General features: G+C 23.5%; 1 protein-coding gene across 2 annotated transcripts in view; it reads left to right on the top strand.

Moving 5' to 3' along the window:
• LOC117169448 (polyadenylate-binding protein-interacting protein 1) overlaps positions 1–14,488 on the top strand; it is a 35,761-nt gene extending 21,273 nt beyond the window's left edge. For both annotated transcript variants that reach the window (XM_033355829.1, XM_033355828.1), the window contains exons 6-8: positions 2,116–2,344; positions 10,804–11,111; positions 14,031–14,488. In XM_033355829.1, coding sequence (XP_033211720.1) covers positions 2,116–2,344; positions 10,804–11,111; positions 14,031–14,136 — 643 coding nt within the window. In that variant the 3' untranslated portion in view covers positions 14,137–14,488. The remainder of the gene's footprint in view (positions 1–2,115; positions 2,345–10,803; positions 11,112–14,030) is intronic.
• Positions 14,489–26,069: the final 11,581 nt, after the last annotated feature.

Below are 26,069 nucleotides of genomic sequence, written 5' to 3'. Positions count from 1 at the left end.
TGCATTTATGAGCGATTTCCTCAGTGAAAACGAGTGCAGTTTATTGTTTCGAGCTTGGCTGAAGGTAAGCTACCGTGCAATATCGATAATTTCGTTGTAGCTTTATTATTTATGTAATACTGAAAATTATTTTGATCATTTTCAACGCTTGATTTGAAGAAGTTGCTTTCATTTCTCGAAGTAGGGACTTTGTCATTTACCTTTCCTTATGTCTTAACAACGCATCTGCAAATTTTCGAAAGTTTAAATTAATTTTTTGATATTAAAAACCGCCTTTTTTTGGACCTGTGTCAAAACTCTCGGAAAATCCGAGTTGAGCCTGGGGGGGGGGGGGTGAAGTAATAACGATGTATTTACTGCAGGCCCACTTTTTTCTTCAAACGGTAGAAAACATAATGCACCCATCGTAAATAATCTCAACTCCTTCCATATGCCTGGGACCCTTCGAACTGCATTTCCCAGCGCATGAAGCGACCACGGTCATGTGGCCACAGGCGACTATCGGCGTTCCTCTTCCGCCAAAGCAAATACGCGACGGCAAGCGAGAGAGTAACGGGCTTGTTAGTACAGTCAAGCACAGTCGTTTCTATTTTTGTAAGAGAACCTTTCTTCTCCTGCTAACATTTCACGTCTATTAAACGCGTTTTTTGTATCAGAAAAAAATCATATAATTACTGATTTTTGCATGAAGCATTCCAAAGGTGCTCCAATGATCTTCTCAAAATTCAGTAATGATCTGATTCAAATTAAGCTTACAACCAAGCTCTGAAGTGAATTTAAACCTTTTGTTCGACACGCCTCGAAAATACTTCTGGCTTCACATCTATTGTTGTTTATATAGAAAGTCATTTGTAAAATAATAATTTCGAAGATAATCTAACAAGAACAGAAAATTATTAACATTCAATGAAATAATTCAGATTAATACTTCAAGGACAAGATAATAAATAACCATTTTTGTATCTCCATTCTTCTCCCGCTAACATTTCACGTCTATGAAACGCGTTTTTTGTATCAGAAAAAAATCATATAATTACTGATTTTTGCATGAAGCATTCCAAAGGTGCTGCAATGATCGTATCAAAATTCAGTGATGATCGGATTAAAAGTAAGCTTATAATCAAGCTTTACAGTTAACAAATAAATCAAACGAATTTTCAATTAGTTCCATTTTCGACTTCAAATTTGATTTCAAAATCTTGTTAAATCTAGAAGTTAGTTTAAATGTATGCAACTTTAAAATTATTTTTGAAATTTTTTTCAAACTTCTGAATGTCTTTTGAAATTAATAGAATTTTTCGTTCAACTTTTAGAAATTTCGCAAATTATAAAAAATCATGTAAAATATTGTAGACTCTCTTTTAACAATTTTGAAAATCTTTTAAAATATTTTTAAATATTCTTTGTAAGTAATATTCCAAAATAAAAAATGGTTTTCAATTTCAATTTTTTTATTCTTTTGAAGCCTTTCTTAAATTTTAAAAAGTTTCTCATTTTTTTTTTTAAATCTGCAAAAATCGACATTTTATTTTAAATTAGGCTGTGGCTATTTGCACTGAAATTTCGGTTTGACTAGCCAAATTTTGTTGGTACAAACTTCGTTTAAATTACATGAAATCATTTCATGTTTTCAATTAATTTTCAATCTTTTCAAAACTTCCAAACACCTATTAAAATTACTCATATTTCGTCTAGAAATAATAAGGGTCCAATTGCTATTTAAACATCTAAATTGAAACATTTCACTTAGACACTAAACCTTTCTTTTTAAAAAACAATCAAAATAGTAACAATTCAATTTCAAATTGTTTATTTTTAAATATTCTGTTTTGATTTATTCGGCTTGAATAAACCGTCAAATATTGGTAAATATAAAATAATTATTATTGCTTGTAATAAAAAAATTTAAAATAGCATGAATTAATATTTTACACTGAGCCAATATTTTTAATTTAGTGAAAGCGTTTAGTTACAAAATACATTTTTCCGAAGTAATTTTTTAATTAAAAATAGTAAATATATAGTAATAGTAATAATAGTAATAACAATAAGCTCAAGTATAATTATCAGGCCGGGAAAATCAGCCTGTATTTTTTATGTAAAATATTTGTCCAGGTGTCAAGAACAAACTCAGTCATTCTCATCTGCTTGGCAAGAAACAACCAAGCACTCTGATGACGAGGAGAAAAAGTGTCACGGAATGATATTATTCCTTGCGGAACTGGTGATTCAGATGGAATCCTCAATTGCAGTTGCATTAGGAAAATTATTAGTGCAACTAATATCCGCTGTTTTGCAAAGTCCAGCTCAAAATTCCGCAAAAAATATCTGCCAAGCTCTCAAGGTAAGACAGAAATTAGAGTTTTTAAGAATTGGATCGTTTTATCAATTTTCAGGATTTGGCATCGGACCCAGAAATGAAAGGGGATTTTCTGAGTGCAGGAAAAATCGGAAAACAACAGTGAATTTATTTTTTGACTGGGAACTTTACAGCATTTTTATAAGCAAAATCTATTTAATTACATGACATAATGCTATTTAAAATAAATTTGATTTCGACTTTTTTTTAAATGTTAAATACATTAACAATTTAAAGAATTTAAAAATCCAGTTAGATGATCAGAGTTAGAATTTTTTTAATTTTGATAAATTCTCTATTGAGAGTCCATTTGAAATCTAATAATTTGGTCTAATAATATATGGATTGCAAATGTTTATTTATTAAATTCTCATGTAATATTATGCAAATATCATATTTTTAACACTAGTTTTTAATGGCTTTTTCTTGAGTTTTCAAACTGTTGAAAAATAGAAAATTGAATTAAATTTTCAACAGTGGGATTTTTAACAGTTGAAAAAATTCGATTTTTAAGTTTTTCCGTTTTCAAATGTTGAAAATTCAAGAAAGCAAATTTTGTATTTAAACAACTCTGGTCATCTACTTTTTAAACAGTTAAAAATGAAAAGTGTTTAAAATTGAACATTTTTGAGGAGATGTTTTAAGTTGATCAACTGTAAATTAATTAATGATTTTTTAAATTGAAACTTGATAAACTATTTTCAATTAAAAAATAACTTAAAATTAATAGATTCATAAATAAACGTTTTTAGGTAATTTCAAATTCTATTTACATATTGTTTCAGTCTAGAATATTCAATTTGTAAGCTATCTAATTTTGAAAAATATTTATTTTTAGAAATATTGGACTCTTTAATTAAAATATGCAATTATAAATCAAAATTTAAAAAATGTACAATTTGAAACTGAATTATTTGGAATAGCCTTGAATTGTTCAAATTAAAAAAACTGAATTTAAACTTTGAACGTTACAATTATAATTGTTTTTTAAATTGTAATTTGTAAGTGAAATTTCTGAAATTTTATGTATAAATAACAATATTGACCAATGACCATGTTCTAATTTAGAAAAAATTTAATAAGTTAAAGAGATATTTAGGAGTTTTGAAAATATACAAAATTAATTTAAAACTTGAAATGATTTCAAATAACTCAAGATAAAGTGTAGATTTTTAAAGATTTTGAAAATAAATTTAAAAGCTTTTTAGGAATCGTGAAAGATTTCATAAGTATAGAAAAACTTTTTTAATATTCCTAGTAAAATTGAAAATTATTCTTTATTTTGAAAAATTATATTTAGGGAAATATTTCAAAATATTTCCAAAGTTGTGAAAAAAAAATTTGGAAGATTTTATTCAGTTTCTTTAATTTTTCTGGATTTGAAAAAATTTTAGGATAAATTATAATAATTTTAGAAGATATTTGCAAGGTTTTACAACATTTAAAAAATAATTACAAATTTGAATTCCGAGTTTTGTAGGCCGACAATTATTTAAATGTATAAAAAAAATATAAATTTGATTTATTTTAATTTTTAAAACACGTTATTTGTATACATTTGTCTTCGGAAATTATTATTTTTTTATTATTCTAACAGGATACCAATAATAATTCTACAAGGTGAATATTACATTTTGAGCATTGATGTATTGAAATATTGTGAACTATAAAAATACAGGGTGGCCGCTGGACCGGGAAATGACCGGGAATTTGTAGAGACTGGGAAAAACCGGGAAATGACAGTGAATTTTTTTTTACCGGTAATTTTACAAATCTATAGAAGAAAAATCTGTCTACGTTCGATTTCAACAGTTTTTAAATAATTAGTGGAATTTTTATGTTTTTCAATTATGCTATTATTTCGCTCACAATGCGTAATTCAAAATTTTTGTACTTTAAAAATTTTCCATTTAAAACTTTTATTTATAAGTTTACATTTTTAATTTCAAGAATTTTTAAATGCTTTCTTATAGACTTGAACAAATAAAAAATAAAATCTTTTGATGTTGAAAATGTTGGACAAAAAACATTTTTATTTAATAAATAAATAAATTTTGTTTAATTTATCTGTACTTTAAATAATGAAAAGTGAACAAAAACGATTTGATGAAACGATTTTAAACCAATTCAAAATTTAAGGATTTTCAAATTTTAACGTTAAAACTTAAGCGATTTCAATTTGAAAGTCTGAGTCATTAAACAAATGTGAACGTGTGACTGAAAGTTTATAAATTATTTTCATCTTAAAAATAACTTCATAATAATATGTTCTTAATTAAAGGATTTTAGTAAATTTAAAATATTGTTTCAGTCTATAATATTCAATTTTTAACCCATTCAATTTGAAATTTTTAATTAAAAAAAAAGAATAATTATTGAATATTTAGCAATATTTGAATTTTTATTCAAGACAAGCAAATTGAAACCAAATATTTATAAGTAAAGAATCTTTAACTTATTTGTTTTACATAGAAAACCTGGAATCCTTAAAATTTCGAAGAGCCTTTAAACTTTGAACGTTACAATTTTAATTGTTGTAGTTGAAAAATGCTTAATTTCTAAGTGAAATTTTTAAATTTTGATGTATAATTTACAAATGAGCATTTTTTGAAAAGATTTAAGTAATTTTAAGAGATATTTAGGAGTTTTAAAAAGATTACAAATTATCATGCAAATTTTAGAAAGTTTTCTTAAAATCTTCTAGACTCTTTTTTAAAAATGTTGTTTAAATCTTTGAAAAACTTTTTAAATTTTTTCAAAATGAAAAGTTATTTTTTATTTTCCTAAGAATCTTAAGAAAATGTGTTTGTTCTTTTGAAGCCTTTCACAATTCTTGAAAAGAATCTCATTTTTTTGTTTAAAATCTGCGAAAATCTACATTTTGTTTTATATTAAGTTTGAATCTTTTCAAAACTTCTACATGTCTCTTAAAATTACTCAAATTTTGCCTAAAAATAATAAATGTTCCAAAATAATTTTAAATTTAAAAACCAATTTAAAACAACTTCTAGATTTCTCAAGATTTTGAAATAAAGTTTTGAAGCTTCCCAAGGATGTTTAAACTATTTAAAAAGAAGATAATTGAATTTCTAATTTAAGAAGTGTTCAGTTAAAATTTTTTCAATTTTTAAATATTTGATGTTTCTAGCTTAAAATTCCTTAAAATTATATAATTTTGAAACTTTTAAAGTTCATTGATTGATTTTTTAATTTAGTGCATTGGAAATGATAACGCGAATTTATATTTTTTTATATTGAAAAATGTTAGTACCTTCAATTTTATACGAACAAAAAATTATTGAGCATTTGAATAAAAAAATTTTTAATTAAAAAATTTTTTATTACCTCAAGTGGAAAATGTTGTAAATTTAGTGTTCTATTTGTTTAATTTCATTGACCTGAAAAAAGTTTGCGAACCGGGAATTGATCGGGAATTTATTTCGTCAATTAAAACGGCCACCGTGCACTAGTAAATTTAAATTTAAATTTATTTTCATGAACAATTTTTATAATGATTATTGAAATTAACGCGTAATTGAAATAAATTATAAAAATGTGTATATTTCGAAATTTTCTGACGATTTATATTATACAGAATAGGATTTATAGAACAAATAAGTATTGATAACGTTGCATGATAAAAATGTGTATTTGTGAAAATAATTTAATTAGAAATTAGTAGAGAATAAATAAAAATACATAGTTATAAACGAATAAATTCTACCATTTAGAACACGCTATGTACATAAAATTTCAAGACATTTATTTAAATTTGTGATCGCCCGAAAGTAAAATTCATAACAAATGTTTTTTTTTATGACCGTAAGTCTTCCAAGTAGGATAAGTAACTGTATATTTCACTCAGACTAATCAAAAATTTGTTTTTTAAAAACAAAGTTAAATTTTTTTTGTCTAACGTTTTGACAACTTTTTAATTAATAGTCTTAATTTTTTTCATGAAAAAATCGACAAAATATGCATTTGTTTCTTAAAATTGTTAAAATAATTGGGAAACGGTAAGTACTTTTAACTTATAAGCGAACATTAATACGTGTCATATTTCATACAAAATATATAGACTTACGGTGATTTAAAAATAATAGATATCAAAATCCGTTAAGAATTGTACTGTCGGGCGATTTTGTCTAAAAAATGGCGTCTAAAAACATTTAATTATTACACTAGGAGATTTCCCGTCTTTTGTAATTTTTTAAATTTTCCAATTAAAAAGTATATAATTTTCAAAGTCTTTGCAATAATTAAGCCTTAAAGCTTCAAAATATTTGTCATCATCTTCAAAATTTTGAAATTTTGAACGGTGAAAATGACAGTGTTTTTTTATTTGGCCGAAATCACATCTTTTAGAAAAAAAATCTATCCAGTCGTTTTAAATGTCACTTGATACTACATAATATGGTAAATACTTATTAATAATATATTTGTCGTCTTTAAAATGTCAATAATTTCAATTTAAAATTATAGTTTTGAATGTGTAATGCTAAAACAGTTTAATCATTGAGGCCTTCAAACTAAAGTTTTTTCTTAAATCACTTTTAATTTTAATTTTTTAAGGTATAAAATTATAAAGCTTAAAATTTTACAATTTCGAAAATGAAATCATATTATAGCACTATTGTTTTCTATTCTTTATTTTAATTTTTAAGTTTCAATGTAAGATCTTAACATTATCCGATTTTCAATTGAAGATTTAAACAAAAAAATAATTTCCAATTGAAAAATATTTGATTACAAAATTTGTAGAATGAATAATAATTCTAAAGGGAGATTTGAAATTTAAAAAAATTAAATATTTATACATAAGTAAATTTATAATTTCTATAATTTTGAATTGTTACAATTTTAGAGTTCTGAATTTTTATGATAAACGCTAAATTTTACATTTTTCCCTTTTATATGTTTTAATTTTTCAATTAAAATTGAATTGGTTGAACTTTGGAAAGTATAATTAGCAATTTAAAAACTATTAATTTTGAAGCTATTTAAATATAATAAAATAAATGAAATTTTAAAGGTTTTTAGCATAAAAAAAGTTTTAATCTCACTTTTTTTGGCGACAAAAATTTGTTTTAAGTTTTAAATTAAGTTATAATTCGTTTTGGTTTTAACGCTCTGGATACGAAATGTTTCCCATTTGAAACTGCTGTCTCGTTTGAAAGTTTTTTTTAGAATAATGCAATTTATTTGTCCAATTTAGAAAAATTGGCTTAATCAGAATTAATGTTAAATTATAATTTATTATGCAATATGAATATGAATTTAAAGTTATTCAAATTTAAAAGTTTTCAATCATTAATTATTTAATTTTGAATGCTTTTAATTATAAAGAATACAATTTGAATTCCTTTGAATTGTAAATGACCTAACTTCCAATATTTAAAGATTAAAATATTTTATTTTTAATATTTTTACAATGTCATAATGTCGAAATTTTAATCTAAAATCAAACTAGTTTTGGGATTCTTCAATTCAAATTCAAGTTATTTAATTCTTAGCGCCTCGACGAAATTTTACGATTCAATTCCTTTTTCTAATTAAATTGTCCAAAATCGTTCGTGCATTTTTTTTTTAAATTCAGACACAAAAATTTCCTTAGCCTACTTATTATTTGATTCAAAGTCAATATATTTGCCTTTTTTTTATTAGTAGAAACCACATTTTTTATTTTTCTAAATCTTTTTTTCTTTAATTTCGATGGTAGGGTTTTTAAGAAAATCTTTTTTATTATTTTCTTCAACTTTTAAAACCATGAAAAAAGTATAATTTCGGGAAAACCCCACCTTTTTTGTTTTTCTAAATATTTTTTCAAAGTTTCTAAGGTAGGGTTTTTAAGAAAATCTTTTTTATTATCTTCAACTTTTAAAAACATGAAAAAATATAATTTCGGGAAAATCTCACCTTTTTTATTTTTCTAAATATTTTTAAACAATTTTGTACTAATAAAAGAAAGGCATCTTTGCAGCATCATGCTGCCTGATTTGAAATTACCGGGAATTTAATGAGACCGGGAAAAACCAGGAAATGAGAGTGAATTTATTTTTTTACCGGGAATTTTACAAAATTTTTAGAATAAAAATGTTATCCAACTTTGATTTCAACCGTTTTTTTAATAATTTGTTAAATTTGGATTTTTATAAATTATTATATCATTTAGTTTAGAATGCCTAATTCGAAAATCTGTCACTTCAAAAATTTTCCATTTTTCATTTTTAAGCATATATTTTAATTTAAAGAATTTTAAAATGCAGTTTTAAAGGTTAAAAAAAATTAGAAGTTTTTAAAATCAAAGATTCTTTTTTAAAAAAAAACAGGGTGGGCGCTGGACAGGGAAATCGGGAATTTTACGAATTTTCAGAAGAAAAATCTGCCCAAGTTCGGTTTTAACAGTTTTTGAAATAATTAAAGTGCAGTTTTGAAGATTTAAACAATTGAAAATTAAAAGCATTTGTAGTTGAAAATTTTTGATAAAAACAGTTTAATGTTATCAACTGTAAATGTAAATAAATAAATTATTTTAAAAATGTATCTGTGCTCTAAGTATAGAAATCTGAACAATAATTGATTTGACCAAACAATTCTAGATCCGTTCAAAATTTGAGAATTTCCAGACTGTACCTGTTTCAATCCGAAAGTCTTAATAAAAATTGCAGTTAATATATCATTTATTCCGATAATTTTATTTTTAAATAAAAATTTGCATGATTTATAAATAATATATTTTTAATTCAGAGTTTCAGGTCTTCCTTTATATTATTTTTTATATTAAATTTAATCAATAAATTTAATAATATATTATTTATATTATCTTTTGTAGCCATTAAAAAATGTAAACGTGCACTTTACTATTTTCAACTTAAAAATAAATCCATAATAATATAGTCATAATTAAAGGTTTTTATTAAATTAAAAATATTATGAGTCTATATTATTTAATTTTTATCCCATTTAATTTGAAATTTCTTAATGTAGAAAAAGAATCAGTATTTAATATTTAGCAATATTTCACTGTTTATTTAAGACGCGTAAATTGAAACCAAATATTTTAAAGAAAACCATTTGAAACTGATTTGTTTTACATAGAAAGCTTTGAATCTTTAGATTTTCGAAGAACTTTAAAAATTTTAGCGTTACAATTTTAATTGTTCTATTTAAAAAGTGTTTAATTTGTACGTGAAATTGTTACATTTTGACGCATAAATAACAATTGAACGCTTATTATTTGTAGAAAAAATTTGAGTAATTTTAAGAGATACATAGAAGTTTTAAAAACAATTTTTGAAAATTCTGAAAATTAAAAAAAATCCTTGAAATCTTCCATGTTCTTCTTTGATAATTTTTTTAATCTCTTAAAATATTCTTTAACTTTTTGTTCCAATAATTTATCAATTTTTCTAAGAATTTAAAAAAATTTATTCTTTTGATGTCTTTCACAATTATTAAAAAATGCTAAATTTTTCGTTTGCAATCTGCAAAAATCTACATTTTATTTTTAATTCGTCTGTAAGTATTTGAAATTATTTCAAGTTCTAAATTTAATTCGAATCTTTTTTAAACTTCTAAGTATCTCTTAAAATTACTCTAATACTTTTACAAATAATAAGTGTTCTATTATTATTTATAAATTCAAATTCATTTTTTTTTTAATTTGCAGGTATTTAAAAGTTCCGAAAAAAATTCAAAAATTATTTTTAATTTGGAAAAATTTAAAACCACTTCTAGACTTCTCAAGAATTTGAAATAAAATTTTAAAGCTTTTGAAGGATTTCTAGACTATTTAAAATAAAAATTAATTCAACTTCTAATTTAAGAACTGTTAAGTTAACAAAATTATTTTTCAATTTTTAGTGTGTCTAGCTTAAAATTACTTGAAATAATATAATTTAAAAAAAATTTTAAACGTGGATTTATGTTTTTGGAACTTAATCTGAATCTTTAAACTCTATAATTTATAAAATTTCTCAATTTTGCAGTTTATTTGCATTTCATTTAAAATTGTTTATTTGAAAAGTGTGACTACCTTCCATTTGGTACGTGTACATTTTTGAGCATTTGAATACACAATTTTTGAATTTAAAAAATTTTAAACTACAATTTTAAAAGTGAGGAATTCCAGTGTTCCACTTTGAATGCCTTAATTTGTTGTTTATTATTTATTACTTTATGTGGAAGAATGTTTAGAATATAGTTTGACTTTCTAAATTTCAGTGGCCGTGAAAAATTTTTGCGTACCGGGAAAAAACCGGGAATTTTTTCTCTATTAAAACGCCCACCCTGTTAATTCTAAAGCAGAAAAAAAATGATAAAGTTCATTTTTATACTTTAAAAAATAGAAAATTTAACATTTTTCACACTTTTCCCATGCATTTGAATAAATGACGGCCTAAAAGTAGTTTTAAACGTATTTTTGGGTTGTTTGGTTACTTCAGTTAGCTGGTCAAACTTTGGAGAGCGACAGCAGCAGTAAGAAGGACATGGAACAGGTGATGCAGAAATTGACGAAGCTCGTAACAGAAGGTCGTGTCGATTCTCACGTAGGTCGAATGGTTCAAGGCGTGAACAATCTTCGGAGTGAGAATTGGGGAAATTCGGTAAAAACTGAGCCGGATACAAATTCTACCTCTACAACTCCACAATCTGACGAACCAGTTTTTTACGGTCCCGATGGAACTGTTCTCTCTGCCGAGGAAAGCAAATTCTTGCAGGATTTAGCAGAGGCAAACCCGGAAATTGAAGAGTAAGAAATTTAATTGTTTTTGTTTATTTTTATTTTTTTTACTATTTATTTATTTTTTTTCATCGGAAATTTCACAAATTTTCAGATGAAAAATCTATCGAGTCACTTGAAAGATCACACTTTTCATATCATATGATATAATGAAATTTAAAATAAGATTGATTTATACTTTGTTTTGTTAAAAAATATTATGTTCCATTTTTTACAATACGTAATTCTAAAATATTTTGCTTTATAGTTTTTTTTATTTTGGCTATTCATTTTTTTATGCGTATAAAGAACTTTTTAATGCAGTTTTGATGATTTCAGTTATTACAAATTAAAAGCGTTTGAATTTGAAAATTGTTGACGAGAAATACCTGAAGTTGATCAACTGTAAATATAAATGCGATTTTTATTCTGTTAAAAATCAAACAATTTACAGATTTTAACATGGAAAATTGAATGTTTTCAATTGTATAGCCTTAGTGGTTAAATTAATGTAAACCTCCAATTGAGACTTTATCAAATATTTTTTATTCCAAAATTATGTCTAATTAATATTATCATAATTCAACTAATAAAATGAAAAATAATTTAATTAAAATTAAATTAAAAATCTTATGTTCAATTATTTAGTGTAGCCGCTGGACTGGTAAAAAAAGGGAAATGGCAATGAATTTATTTCTTGATCGGGAATTTCACAAATTTGTAGAAAAAAATCTGCCCTAGTTACATTTTAACATTTTTTCAAATAATCAGTTGAATTTTTATCGTTTCAAATTATGATACCATTTTTGCATGTGTATGAAGAATTTTAAAATGCAGTTTTACAAGATTTCAGTTATTAAAAATTAAAAGCGTTTGAATTTGAAAAATTTTGATAAAAAACCCCTTTTAAGTTGATCAAATGTGAATATTAATTATAATTTTTTAAATTGAAATATATATTAATATATATATTCAGAAAATTAATTTTCAGAGAATATTTAAAAAGTTTGAAAAAATTTTCAAAAATGAATCTTGAAGATTTTAAAGAAACATTTTTAATTTTTCAGGATTTGAACAGTTTTTAAAAATAATCAGTTAAATTTTTATCTTTCGAAATTATGATATCATTCAGTTTATAATTCGTAATTCGAAAATCCTTCACTTAAAATTTTTCCATTTTGGATTTTAATTTCTAAGAATATATTTTTCATTTAAAGAATTTTAAAATGCAGTTTTAAAGACTTAACAAATTAAAAATTACTAGCTTTTGAAATCGACAATTTTTGATAAAAAAACCTTTTTAGTTGATTAAATCAACTAATATATTAATAATTAAAGGCTTTTATTAAATTAAAAATATTGTCTTAGTCTAAAATTTGAAACCTTTTAATTAATAAGAATAACAATTGCTTAATATTTATAAATATTTTATTGTTCATGTAAAATTAGTAATTATAAATCAAATATTTGAAATTAAACTTTAAACGTTACAATTTTAATTGTTCTATTTGAAAAAATTTAATTTAAAAGTAAAATTGTTGAATTTTGATATATAATAAATTTTGCACACCTATAATTCCTAGAAAAAATTTTCAATGGAACACGGCATAATTTAAAACGAAATATAGATTTTTTGAAAATTTCGAATAAAAAATTTAGAAGCCTTTTAAGAATTATAAAAGGATAGAAAAGGATAAAAAACATTTTCTTATGATTCCTAGGAAAATTGAAAATTATTTTTTAGTTTGAAAAATTAATTTTAAGAGAATATTTAGAAAGTTTTTGAAAATTGTCAAACATGAATTGGGATGATTTTAAATAAATATTTTTTATTTTGCAGAATTAAAAAAAAATAAGAAAAAATCGAATAATTTCAAAAGAAGATTAGAAGTTCGGAAAAAATTCAAAAATAATGTAAAATTTGAATAAATGTAAAACAACATGTAGATATTTCAAGATTTTGAAGATTTTTGAGAGGTTTAAAGCTATTTAAAATTATAGTAAAAATTATAATAAAATCATAATTAAATATTGTTTTAGCATAAAATTGGGAAATTTGAAAGTTTTTTATTAAGAAAAATAACAGTTGTTTAATATTTAGAAATATTTTGTTTTTCGTGTCAAATTAGTAATTATAAATAAAATATTTTAAACTAAACTTTGAACGTTACAATTTTAATTGTTCTATTAGAAAACATTTAATTTGCAGGTAAAATTTTTGGGTTTAAATGTATAATAAATAAATATTGCAGACCTATAATTCCTAGAAAAAATTCCACTCGATTGAAGAGGTATTTAGAAGGTCGGAAATGATTAAAAAATAATTAAAAATTTTAAATGATTTTAAATCATTTAAAACGAAGTGTCTACCTGTACCGAAAAAATCTGGCTATTCGTGCCGAAATTTCGGTGCAAATAGTCCACGGCCTTATTTAAAACGAAATATAGATTTTTGCAAATTCCTGGGAAAATAGAAAATGATTTTTTAGTTTGAAAAATTAATTTTAAGAGCATATTCAAAAAGATTTGCAAAATTTTGAAACATGAATTGGGAAGATTTTAAAGAAATATTTTTTATTTTGCAGAATTGAAAAAAATTAAATAAAAGTTCGAATCATTTTAAAAGATGATTAAAAGTTCTGAAAAAATTTAAAATAATTTAAAATTTGAATAAATGTGAAACTACATGTAGATATTTCACGATTTTGAAGATTTTCAAAGGGTTTAAAACTATTTAAAATGAAAATAATTTAAGTTTTAATTAAAAATTTTCTCAAATTAATAGTATCATAATATTATAATAAAATCATAATTAAATATTGTTTTAGCCTAAAATTGGGAAATTGGAAAGTTTTTAATTAAGAAAAATAACAATGGCCGAGGTTTTTTTTCTAAAATAAACGACATTTTTTTTCTGAAATGACTGATGAATTTATTTTTGAATTGCAGGGATACCGAGCTTGAGAACGAAGCTGATAAGTGGGAGGATGAAGAGGAGGAAATAATTGTGACAGCAGCTTTCGAAGAGTTTTTAAATTTAAGCAATAGGCGATAGTTCACTCGTACACACAACGCATAATTTATTTTCTACAGACGTAAAAGGAAATTGCTCATTTCTACAGGAAAATTAATTATACATGCATACAGGCATCTTTTGTTAATTTTTTTTTATTTTTTATTTGAGACATAACACGAATGTAGTATTGTAAGGCAGGTTAGGCGTATTAAAGATGTCTATCTATACATATATTGTACGTATAATTATATGGGAGACAATGGGTGGTTAATTTGAGGCACTTACGGTAGTTTTTCTCCTGCCAAAAGTCAGATATCTGACAAAAAATAGGTTTTCTATCATTTTAGGAATGAAAATATTCTAACTGATGGCATTTTAAATGAAAAAAAAATATTATAAATCTTAAAATATAATTATTTGTTTCAGAAATGTTTTCTTAACAAAAATTTACTTTTAAAATTGGAAACACTAGAGTTGTAGTGAATGTTTTCCCGGAGAAAATAAGCCGTAATTTATTTAAATGAATTTATTTTCCAAAATTTGGTAAGAGGCGGTCTGAAAAAATGAAATGGCAAAAAACATGATTGAAATTAATGTTGTTTTTTTGTGAATTTTAACATTTTTCATTTTAAAAATCATGTTTTTTTATTCGAAATGACATTATTTATAATATTTTGATACTTAAAATCAGGGATGAATTTTTTTTTAGATATCTGACTTTTGGCACGACAACTATCTTAATTCGAACATTTACATGAAATGACTTAAGTATCGCACGATGGTCGCAACATTTTACTTTGTACGAATCAAATTTTGAAAAATAAACCCCCTTTTTGTATCCCAAAGAAACTTCTAGTGACATTTTTTTCTTCTGATTACAGGTTGCTACAGGTCAGGGAAATCCGGAAAGTGAGGGATTTTTCGATAAAATGAAGTGCAATTTTATTTTATTATTTTGTTGGAAATTCAGTAATTTTAGTTGAAGTTTTTCTTTTTTGTTGAAAATTCACCTTTTTGGGTTTAAAATTCAACTATTTTATCAGAAATTTTGATGGTAATAATAAAATAATTTTTAATAGAACGATTTTTTTTTAATTGTTAATAATTATATTAAATTTAAAATTTATAATTTAAAAGTAAATAAAATAATAACGCCCTTTTTGGTTAAAAATCACAACTCTCTGGTTGAAAATTAATATGTTCTGGTTGAGGATTAAACATTTTTTTTCGTTTCTCTTTTTTTGTCGAATTCAACTGTTTTTGTTATGAAATTTAAAAATATATTTTTAAATTAATATTTGATAGTAAGAATTGAAATATTCAATTCTCAGTTTAAAATGTATCTTTTTCGTTAACACTTTATCTGTTTTATTCGAAATTTTAATATTTCGTTGAAAAATTATTTTTTTACTACAATTTTTAGTTGAAAATAGATTTGTTTTAGTTGAATATCCAGATATTTTGTTTTCACTGAAATATCAACTATTACATTTTTCGTTGAGAATTCATTTTTTTTAATTCAACAATCTAGTTGGAAGTGAAACTACTTTGATCAAAATGCATTTGAATTATTTTGTTGAATATTATGTTTGTTTTTATTATTTGAAAATTAATATCGAACTATTCCATGTTTGGTTGAAAATTTATCTTTTTCGTTGACAATGTTTGTGTGAAAATTTATTTTATTTGTTTGAAAATGAATTTTTGTAGTGAAAATTCTACTGTTAAATTTTTAATCGAACATTTATCTGTTTTAGTTCAAAATTTGTAATATTTGTAGAAAATTAACCCTTTTGGTTGAAAATTCCACTATTTGGTAAAAATATATTTATTTCGGTTGAAGGTTTATCATTTTAGTTAAAAATTAATCTGCTTGAAAATTTAACTATTTCGTTGAAAATTAAGCTTTTTACTGACAATTTAAATATTCAATTTTTAGCTGAAAATTTATCTGTTTTAGTTGAAAATCCATGTACTTTGTTGAAAATGTGTCTTTTTTTGTAGAAAATTCATCTGTTGTATTGATTATTCAACTATTTGTTTCCAAATAATTTTTCGATTAAAAATTCATAATTTTAGTCAAAAATTCATTTCTTTTATGAAAAATTTAACTAATTTTTAAGAAATTTATTTATTTTTTAACCTGAAATTAATTTGTTAAGATTGACCTATTTTGTTGAATTTAAAAATTTTGTTTATTTGAAAATTAATATTAAACTATTCCATATATTGTTAAAAATTTATTTTTCGTTGACAATTCATCTATTTGACTGAAAACTTAAATGTTTTGTTGAAAATTTATTTTATTTGTTGTAATATGAATTTTTTAGTGAAAATTCTACTAATACATTTTTGATCGAGCATTTATCTGTTTTAGTTGACAATTTGTTGTTTGTGGTAGAAAATTAACCTTTTAGGTATAAAGTTCAGCAAATATTTGGTTAACATTTTTTTCGGTTGAAGGTTTATTTTTTTGAGTAAAAACTTAATTTATAAAACTGAAAATTTAACTATTCCGTTTTTTGTCAAAAAATGCTCTTTTCTGATAGAATTTTAATCTTCTATGTTAAAAATTCATCCGTTTGTTTTAAAATTAAACTATTTTTGTTGAAAATTGGTCTTTTTGTAGAAAATTCAGATTTTTTACTTATTATTCAACTATTTGTTTCAAAATAACTTTTTGGTTAAATATTCGTAATTTTAGTTAAAAATGTGCTTCCTTGATGGAAAAGTGAACTATTTTGTCGAAAATTCGTTTTTTAATCGAAAATTAATTAGATAAAATTTCATTTGAATTATTTTGTTGAAAATTATTATTTCTTTTTTTTTTGATAAATTTGTATTTGCTGAAAATTTTTTTGTTTAAACAGGTAGTTAAACATTTCTGTTAAAAATGTTCTATTTGATTGAAAATTCAACTAATTTGTTGAATATTTATTGTATTTGGCTGTAAATTTATTTTTTCTTACTGAAAATGTAACTATTCTATTTTTGTTTGGAAATTAAAATTTTTTGGTTACAAATTTATTTATTTTATTGATAACTGAATTGTTATCCTTTTCTTCTCAAATTTAATTTCTTTTTTGGATAACCCGTATTTTTTATTCAATTGAATATTTTCTGATTGAAAATAAAAATATTCTTTGGTGGCTATAGCAACTATTACACTTTTTGTTGAGAATTCTTTTGTTTATCAAAGACTCATCACTTTGGTTGAAAATTTAACTATTTTGTTGAAAATTCCTTAGTTTTTTGGTTGAAAGTGAATTTTTTTTATCTGGAAATATAACTATTCCTTCAAATATTATCTTATTGAATTAAAAAGTCAACTAATTTTTCCAAAATTAATGTATCTTATGTATTTTAAAGTCAGGGAATTCCGAAATTGGCATTTAATAGCAACCCTGTAATTAGTATTAAAATTATGTCAACGTGTCTATTCACCTGGTAAGTCTGGAATTTTTAGGACATTTTTATGTACCTGGAAATGTCAGGGAATTTTTTTTTAAAGGCAGAATTTTTCAGTGTATCTAAATTAAAAAATTAATTAATATCAATCTTTACAGCATTTTTTAATTTATGAATGTAACTTTATAGTACTGGATTTTTGCTGATTTAAATCAAACTTTTTTTATTAATTTCAGTAATCTCGAGAATTCATCTTTTATTCTTTATCTTTTAGTCACTGAATTTCAAATAAGAAAATAAAATATAAAAATTAATTTTATGGGCTGTATGAACATCAAGAAATAAAATTATTCTATTTTTCATATTAATAATTTATTTATTTGATTGTGACGACAATTAATATACTATAAAGCTACTTTCACAAATGAAAAATCAATTACGAATTTGTCTATATATTTATTTTTTTATGTTAATTACTTAACATTTAACCATTAACAGATGGATAATAAATTCTTTTTTTATTAATTTTTTTAAATGCTTTGACGGCTTGAAGATTTAAAAAATTGCAATACGTGAGAAAATCGGATTGCTTGTTTATATTTAAGAATATGATTCAAAAATTAAAAAAGGCCGAGTTTTGAAGTATATCATTTTGCGTAAATTTTATTTTTGTTGTAAAATTTGTAATCACTGAATAAATTTGCTAAAAGTGTCCGAATTCTAGAAAAAAACTTTTCCCATGGAACTATTTTTGCGGTTCTAACTTTTTTAATGAAATAATGGAAAATTCAAAAAGTTAATTCTACTAGAAAACGCAAGTTTTATATTTAGATTTCGGGAACAGTTACAAAATTTAAGTACAAATTACAAATTACTAATTTTTACAACGTTATTCAATTCTCGCATTGTTGTATTTTATTGTATTTTATTGTGAACATATATGTTCAACATCGATATTCGGGGTTTTAAAATCATAAAAAATGAGTAAACTTGTGTTTAAAAAATTTCCTTTATTGTCTACCGTAATCGTGAATTTCTTAATCTTTTAAATTGCTGCGCTGGAGTTCTGTACTGATAAAACTTAAAATGCCATAAAACTAGAAAATGCGTAATAAAAAATGTTTCTTAATCTTTTTTGGCATTTTCAAAAAGTTTCAGAAATCTTCTTGCTGCTTTTTAATTTTTAATATTTTGACATTTTTATGTAACATTTGTTCATTCTCTGAAGAAGTCGTGAGTTTAATAGTTTTTGTAATATCTGCGTCCAAGGTCTGTCCATTTTCCAATAAAATTATAGTATACAATAAAACTATTTACCTCGAAAAATCTGTGTTCGTACTAAATAATTTTTCCTACTCTGTTTCTGTGTTTGAACAAAGCTTCAGTAATCTTTTTACAATGTCCACCGAAGAAACAAAAGTATTCTCAGAAGAAAATTAAAAAAGGTGCGTGTTCTTAAATATTAAAACTATTATAATTAATTAGCAGTAAATGCTTGCATGGCTTTTTTATTCCTAATCTTAAAAACATAAAATTTTAAAATCTGTGATAAAAAATTGTTAAATATTTAGCGTTTAAAACATGTAAATTAATGTAATTAATAAAATTTAATAGAATATCAGTGAAATTTTTTATATGAAAAATTCAAGGTGGCTTATGTAAACAAAAATAAATGTTTGGTTTTTTCTGTATTAAAAGAGAACTATTTCAAGTCATTAAAGTTAAAACTTTTAAACCCGAAGAAGTTTTCAATGTAGGTATTAAATACTGAACTGCAAAATGAATGCATCGAAACTCTTTGAAATTCATAAACTTATCAAATTTTTCATAAAGTAAATAAAAATTTAGAAGCCTTTTAATGTATAGAGCATTAATTTTCAACGACCATCTGTTATTGTTACTTAATTATCACTAATTTTTCATTCAATAAAATAATTTTTTAAGTGTTCAGTAGAAAGACCTCTCTAGTCGCTTCAAATGTCACGCATTTAATATTACATCAAATTATTCAATTTTGAATGAGTTTAGTCTAAAATTCTATAGAGTTTACCAATTTAAATTTTGTAGTAAAAAAATATTTTCTGGATTGAAAGAGGAGCTTTTTTATGTTTAACATTTTTATTGCAAAGTGTCTTATCACTTTTTACTGATTTGGGAGGGAGGAAAACATGGTTTTTATTTTTTTTCTGGATTTTAGAAGGGAGTTCTTTCATTTTAAATATTTTTAAGAATTTATTATTTTCAATCTTTTTCTTGATCGAAAGATGAATTTTTTGATCCGATTGGAAGAGAGGAAATTTTGGAATTTAAATTACTTCTGAATTAGAAAATAGATTTCTTAATATATAATTTTAACATATTTCTCAAGATAAAAAGGGGGAATTTTTATTTTCGAATTTTTTTCTGTATTGGAAGAGAGATGTGGGATGAAAAGGAGGAATTTATTAGTTTAATTTTTTTAAAGTTTTGAATTTAAAATATTTCATTTATATAAATTTCGTCTTTAAAATTGTGCACTTTTGAATAATTAATCTTACTAAAAAGTTTCATTTCCAAAGCCTCTTTACAATTATTCAGTTTTTAAAACTTGAAATTGAACAAGTTAGTCTTTCAGTCTCTTAGTTTTTAATTGTTCAATCTAAAACGTTTTGAATTTAAATGTATTTTTTAAAAATAAATATTATTCAGTTCGAAATTGGAAACCTGAAAAGTTAAATAGATGTCAAATGCCATTAAATTTAAACAATTCAGGAAACAAGTATTAGAAAGTGTACATACTGTCTCTTAACAATCAGGTAAAAAAGAGAGGTATTATTTTCAAAGATTTACGACTTTTTTATTTTAAAATTTATTTATTTAACTTATTTATTTTATGGCAATAAAAGGAAAGATCCCAAGATTATTTTCAGTAAAAAAGACTGCTAAATTCGAAAATAGTTTTTTGTTATCTTTGCTTAATTCTTAATAATAATTCCTTGAGAAACTCCTTAAACACTTAAAAAATTCAAAATTGTACAAATTTAAAGCAGCAGCCTTCAATGTTGTTCAGCTTGAAATTATAAATTTTCAAAACTAAATAATATTAAATAAAATGCACGTAAAAATCTAATAATTGTAATAACGCTTTAAAAACTATTAACTTTAAATCATTTTTATCTCCTTAGCAGCACTAAAATAATAAAATTATTCATTCAGAAATTTGTACAGTTCCTGATTGGGCATTTAAAATTTTAAAAACTTAAAAACCAATATCATCAAAATTTAGGCTTTTAAAGTAAAAAAATTGGCATTATAAATCAATTACGTCACAGAAGCCTCAATCGATTTTTTCTTGTTTTTTTATAGCTAATAATTTACAGGGGAATAGTATACGTATTTCTCAACTTTTTTTTGGTTCTTCAAAAATTATTTTTCCAAAGTAAGAGTTTTAAAATCGAAATTTATGTTATTTGAAGAATTTAAAAACCTGGAAGTTAACATCTTTAAATGATAATAACATTTTCCATTCATTGATTAGGTTTTCAAAGATGATACAAATTATTATCAGGTATATATTACATCTTGAAGTACCAAGTGAATTCAAAATAATCGGAATAGAATATTTGTAATTTAAAATGAGATTTCTGTAAAATAATGTTTGCTGCGCGAGCTAATTCTCATCAACTGAAAAAAATTTAGTCGCTGAAAATTGTGCTATTGAAAGACCTTTTAATTAAAAAATTTCCAGGCCGTTCGCTCTAAATTTGAATCAGTTAAAATTTTTATTAATTTCAATCAGTGGCTCAATTCTAGCTATGAAACAGTTATCTTTTTCACTAATGTATTAGTAACAATTACTAATTTATCAGTAAAAACTATTTATTTATAGCTATAGTTGAGCAACTAATTGAAATTAATAAAACATTTTACTGACTCAAATTTAGAGAGTAATTATACTTTTTGCGATTTAACCATTTTAATTTTAATTGCAAAATTAAAACTTATGAAAGGGATAAATACAAAATTTAGCGTTGAACATGAAAATTCGAAACTCTAAAAATATAACCACTGAAAATTGCAGAAATTATTTAATTATTGAGGTATTAATTTCAAATAGTTTAAATTTGATTTATTTTGATTTAAAATAACATAATTTACCTTTTTTTATTTCAAATCGTTTATTTTTTAGCAGTTCCTTTAGAATTATTTGTTCTTAAAATATTTTAGTCAAATATTTTTCATTTTTAAATTAGTGTTTTTTTTAAATCTTCTTATGAAGACTCAACAATTTTAAGACACCCCAATGAAAATTAAAAATAACACATGCCCAAAAGCCAGATTTTCTATATTATTTTGAAAAGTTGTTAAATTTAATTTAATTTTTTCCGATTAAAACGAATACTACGTATCAAAAAAATAGTTTCAAGTAAATTTGTAAATCTTTTGAGAATAAACAATTTTTCCTCTTTAGATTTTTTCATCTCATATAGCATGATATAATTTTTGATTTTTTAAATGGCATATAATGAATTAGTTGAAGTTGTGACGATCCTACCGCTGTAACTTTTTTAAAACGTTTCTTTCTTTTCAATATTTTTACGTATTTGTGCGCCATTTCCTTTAAAAAACCAATTTTTTATGTTTGAATAGAATTTTAATTAAAATGAAAACAATGGTAGTTTCGTTGAAAACCATTTATTCAAAAGATAACATATTTTACTGTGACCTACTGATAACATAAAGATATTATGACTACACAGTTTGGCCGGAAAGTGAATTTTTTATTTTTAATAACATTTTTCTAGATTAAAACAAAAATGTAGATACGCCTGATAAAAAAGTTAAAAAATAAAATAAAATTTGTTTATATTTTTAAGATAAATAATTTTTCTTTTGACCATTTTTTCATATCTCGTATAGTTTTGCTGTGAAAATGGAATTTTTAAGAAAACCTTTTTTATTGGCAAAATTGGTTTATTTGGATAAAAGTTTATTTATTTATTTTTTGAAGGTTCATCATTTCAGTTTAAAATTCATTTCCTAAACTGAAAATGTAAGTGTGCCGTTTTTTGTGGAAAAATTCTCTTTTTTGATACGAGGTGAATTTTCTGGGTTGAAAATTCACTTGATTTGTTCAAAACTATGTGTTTCGTTGGAAATTTATTTAATTTGGTCGAACAATAATTTTCTTACTGAAAATTTATCATTTATACTATAGGTTAAAAATTCCTTTCTGGGTTTGAATATTCTTTTTTCATGGTCAAAAATGTATTTTTCTAACTGAAAATTTTACTATTCTATTTTTGATTAAACTGTTATCTCTTTTATTTGAAAATTTATGTATTTTGTTGAAAATTGGTATTTTTTTTGTAGAAAATTAATCTTTTGGATTGAAAATTCAAATATCTGCTTAAACACGATTTTTTTAATTGAATGTTTATAATTTTAGTTGAAAATTTATTTCCTAAACGGAAAATTGAACTATTCCGTTTTTTTGCGTAGAAAATATCTGATTTGATATCAATTTAATTTTCATGGTTGAATGGTTGAAAATGTAACTATTTCTTTAAAAACTCATTTAATTTTGTTGAACACATTTTTTTTTGATAGTGAAATTTCCTTCTTATGGTGAAAATTAATATCTTTGTTTGAATATTATTTTGTTGTTATTGAAAATTTGCCTCTTTGAAAAAATATTCATCTTTTGGATTGTATATTCGAACATTTTTTTATTTATAATTTTTTTCTGTTAAATATTAATATTTGTACTTAAAATATCATTTCTTTGGTTGAGAATTTAACTATTTTCTTGAAAATTCATTTGTTGAAAATTCATTCGAACTATGTTTTCGAAAATAATTTTTTAAGCTAACAATTGAACTATTCCATTGACAATTTATCTTTTTTGTAGAAAAGTTAAGTATTTTATTGAAAATTTATGTTTTAAATGAAAATATAACTATTGCATTTTTTCTTGGAAATTACACTTTTTTAGTTCAAACTTTATTTACTTTCTTGAAAACTCGTATTTGTTTAGTTAATACAACTTTTTCTGTTTGCAAATAAAAATATTTTTTGGCGGAAGTAGCGTATATTTTAATTCTCGTCAAGAATTAATTTTTTTATGAAAGATTGCGATGTTATTTAATCCGTCCTTCAAAGTTTATCTGACTGAATTAAAAATGCAACTATTTTTTTCAATTAATGTATTTTATGTATTATGAAGTCAGGGAATTTCGAATTTGTTATTTTGTAGTAACCCTGTAATTAGTATTAAAATTATGAGAGCGTGTCTACTCACCTGGAAAATCTCGATTTGTCAGGAAATTTTTGGATACCTGGAAATGTCGAAATTTTTTTTAAAGAGAGGATTTTTGGCAGCATGTCTTAATTAGAAACAAGTTTAATATCAATCTAAATGACGATTTTTTTATTCATAAAAGTAACTTCTTGTACTGTACTTACACTGATTTAAATCAAACTTCTTTTTATCAATTTCAGTAATCTCGGCAAATAATCTTTTCTTCTTTATTTTTATTCACTGAATTTTAAATAAAAAAATAAATAAAAATTTATATTGATGAACCTTATGAACATCAATGAATAATTAATTCTATTTTTAATATAGATAATTTATTTAGTTATTCTATGTTGACGAGAATTAATATAATAATGATGTAAGGATTAATCTGTAATCATTGGTAAAATATTCTTAAATTAAACATATTAACTAAATTCTTAAAAAATTGTAACATTAACAAATTATTTGTACTTTTGTATAAAGTTACTTTTATAACTGAACAACGATACATTAATTTTATTTATGGATGGTACTATTTTTACCCATTTATTTATTTACAATTACTGAAAAAAACCATCATTTATAATAAAATTGCAAAATTGTATACATATTCCAATTAAAATTTCTTTTTAATGCTTTGAATGTATTTAGGATCTAATATTTAAAAAATTGTAATACTTGGAAAATTTTCACTGCTTCTATATATTAAAAATAAAATTTGAAAACCATTCGAATTATAAAAGGGTCAGTTTTGAAATATATAATATTGCTAAATTGTCATTTTTTGTAAAAATTGCACAGAAAAAAACTAAGAAAGTTTAATCGATATTTGCGTAAAATTTATCCTGTGAAGTTAATTTTTGTTGCAGAGAATCTTTCGTCGAAAATCGATGTAAAGTTTATCTTCTGATTTTTCTGTGTGTAGTTACTTACTAAATTTAGCAAGTGTCCAAATTATCGTCAAAAGAAAAACTTTTAATTTCCAATAGATTTATTTTTGCGATTGTATACCATTTTTAACGATTTTTCAAGAAATAATTATACTAGATACCACAGTTTTTACCATATCTCGGGAACATTTACAAACTGTTACAAGTACAGTAACTCTAAGACTGGGCCGGTTTTGGGGCTGAAGGAGGTGGGGAATTACCCAGATAGAGGACTACTTCGTAGAAAACGCTTTTGTTTGTTCACGCCTGAGTGAACGCCGCGCACCCCGTGCAACTCCTTTTACTCAAACTTGCGCCACGTAAGCTTCGCGCATCATACTTACAATTTTTTACAGGATTATTCAATTTTCATATTGTTGTATTTGATTGTGGTTTATTGTATTTAATTGTGAAAATACATTTACAAAATGGATATTCGAGGTTTTAAAATCATAAAAAATGAATGAACTTGGGCTTAAAATTTTTCGTTCATTCTCTACCGTAAGCGTGAGTTTGATCATTTCTAAATGTCTCTTCCTACTCTCTTTCGGTGTTTGAAAAAAGTTTCAGTAATCTCTTTACAATGTTTACCAAATGAACGAAAGTATTCTGAGAATAAAATTGAACAAAAGGTGTCCAAATTGATAATGGTTCATTGTTATTTATGCATCGAAATTCAATAATTTCTTTTACTTTAAAAGTTTAAACAGATTTTCTCGATGAAATATAACTAATGAGATAGCTGTAACATGATTTAGCAGCTAAAATATTTTTTTCATGATGGAGAACTACCCTTTTTTAATGTGTTAATATTATTTGTTATTAACAGTACAAATATTTACCAATTCTATTTTTCTGCAGCTAATTATTATAATTTAGAATTAATTTCAAAGTTGTTTGATGAGAAACACAATGCTTTAAAAATAAATAATGACAATTTTTTATTAGAATGATTATAATAATGGTAATTTGTGAGAAATAATTATTTTTCATTTCAAATACTACTCCTTGGAGATATTCAGGCATTTTTATTCAAGATGAAGTTTTATTGTGTTGCATTCGGGCACCGTATGAAAATAATTGATTATATAAATTGTTTATAACGATTTGCTCGATTCTTAAACTAAATATTTATGTTCATGAAATTTATCTGCAATATTTTTGAGAATAAGCGTCTTCTCTTGCGTATTTTCTTCGGAGAAAAAAAAATAATATTCGTAATATGTCAAATTTGTACGTAAAAAAGTTATACAATAAAAATAAGATTCTTTAGACATTCAAGTTAATCCTTATTTGAGGACAATTATTTTTACAAAGTTTGCTATATAATTACAATATTCTACGGAAAATTAGAA

This window comes from Belonocnema kinseyi, chromosome 3 (assembly GCF_010883055.1).
Source record: "Belonocnema kinseyi isolate 2016_QV_RU_SX_M_011 chromosome 3, B_treatae_v1, whole genome shotgun sequence".
NCBI classification, from domain to species: Eukaryota; Metazoa; Arthropoda; class Insecta; order Hymenoptera; family Cynipidae; genus Belonocnema; species Belonocnema kinseyi.
Note: the sequence above shows the minus strand (reverse complement) of the source record. Positions and strands in the feature narration are given on the sequence as shown.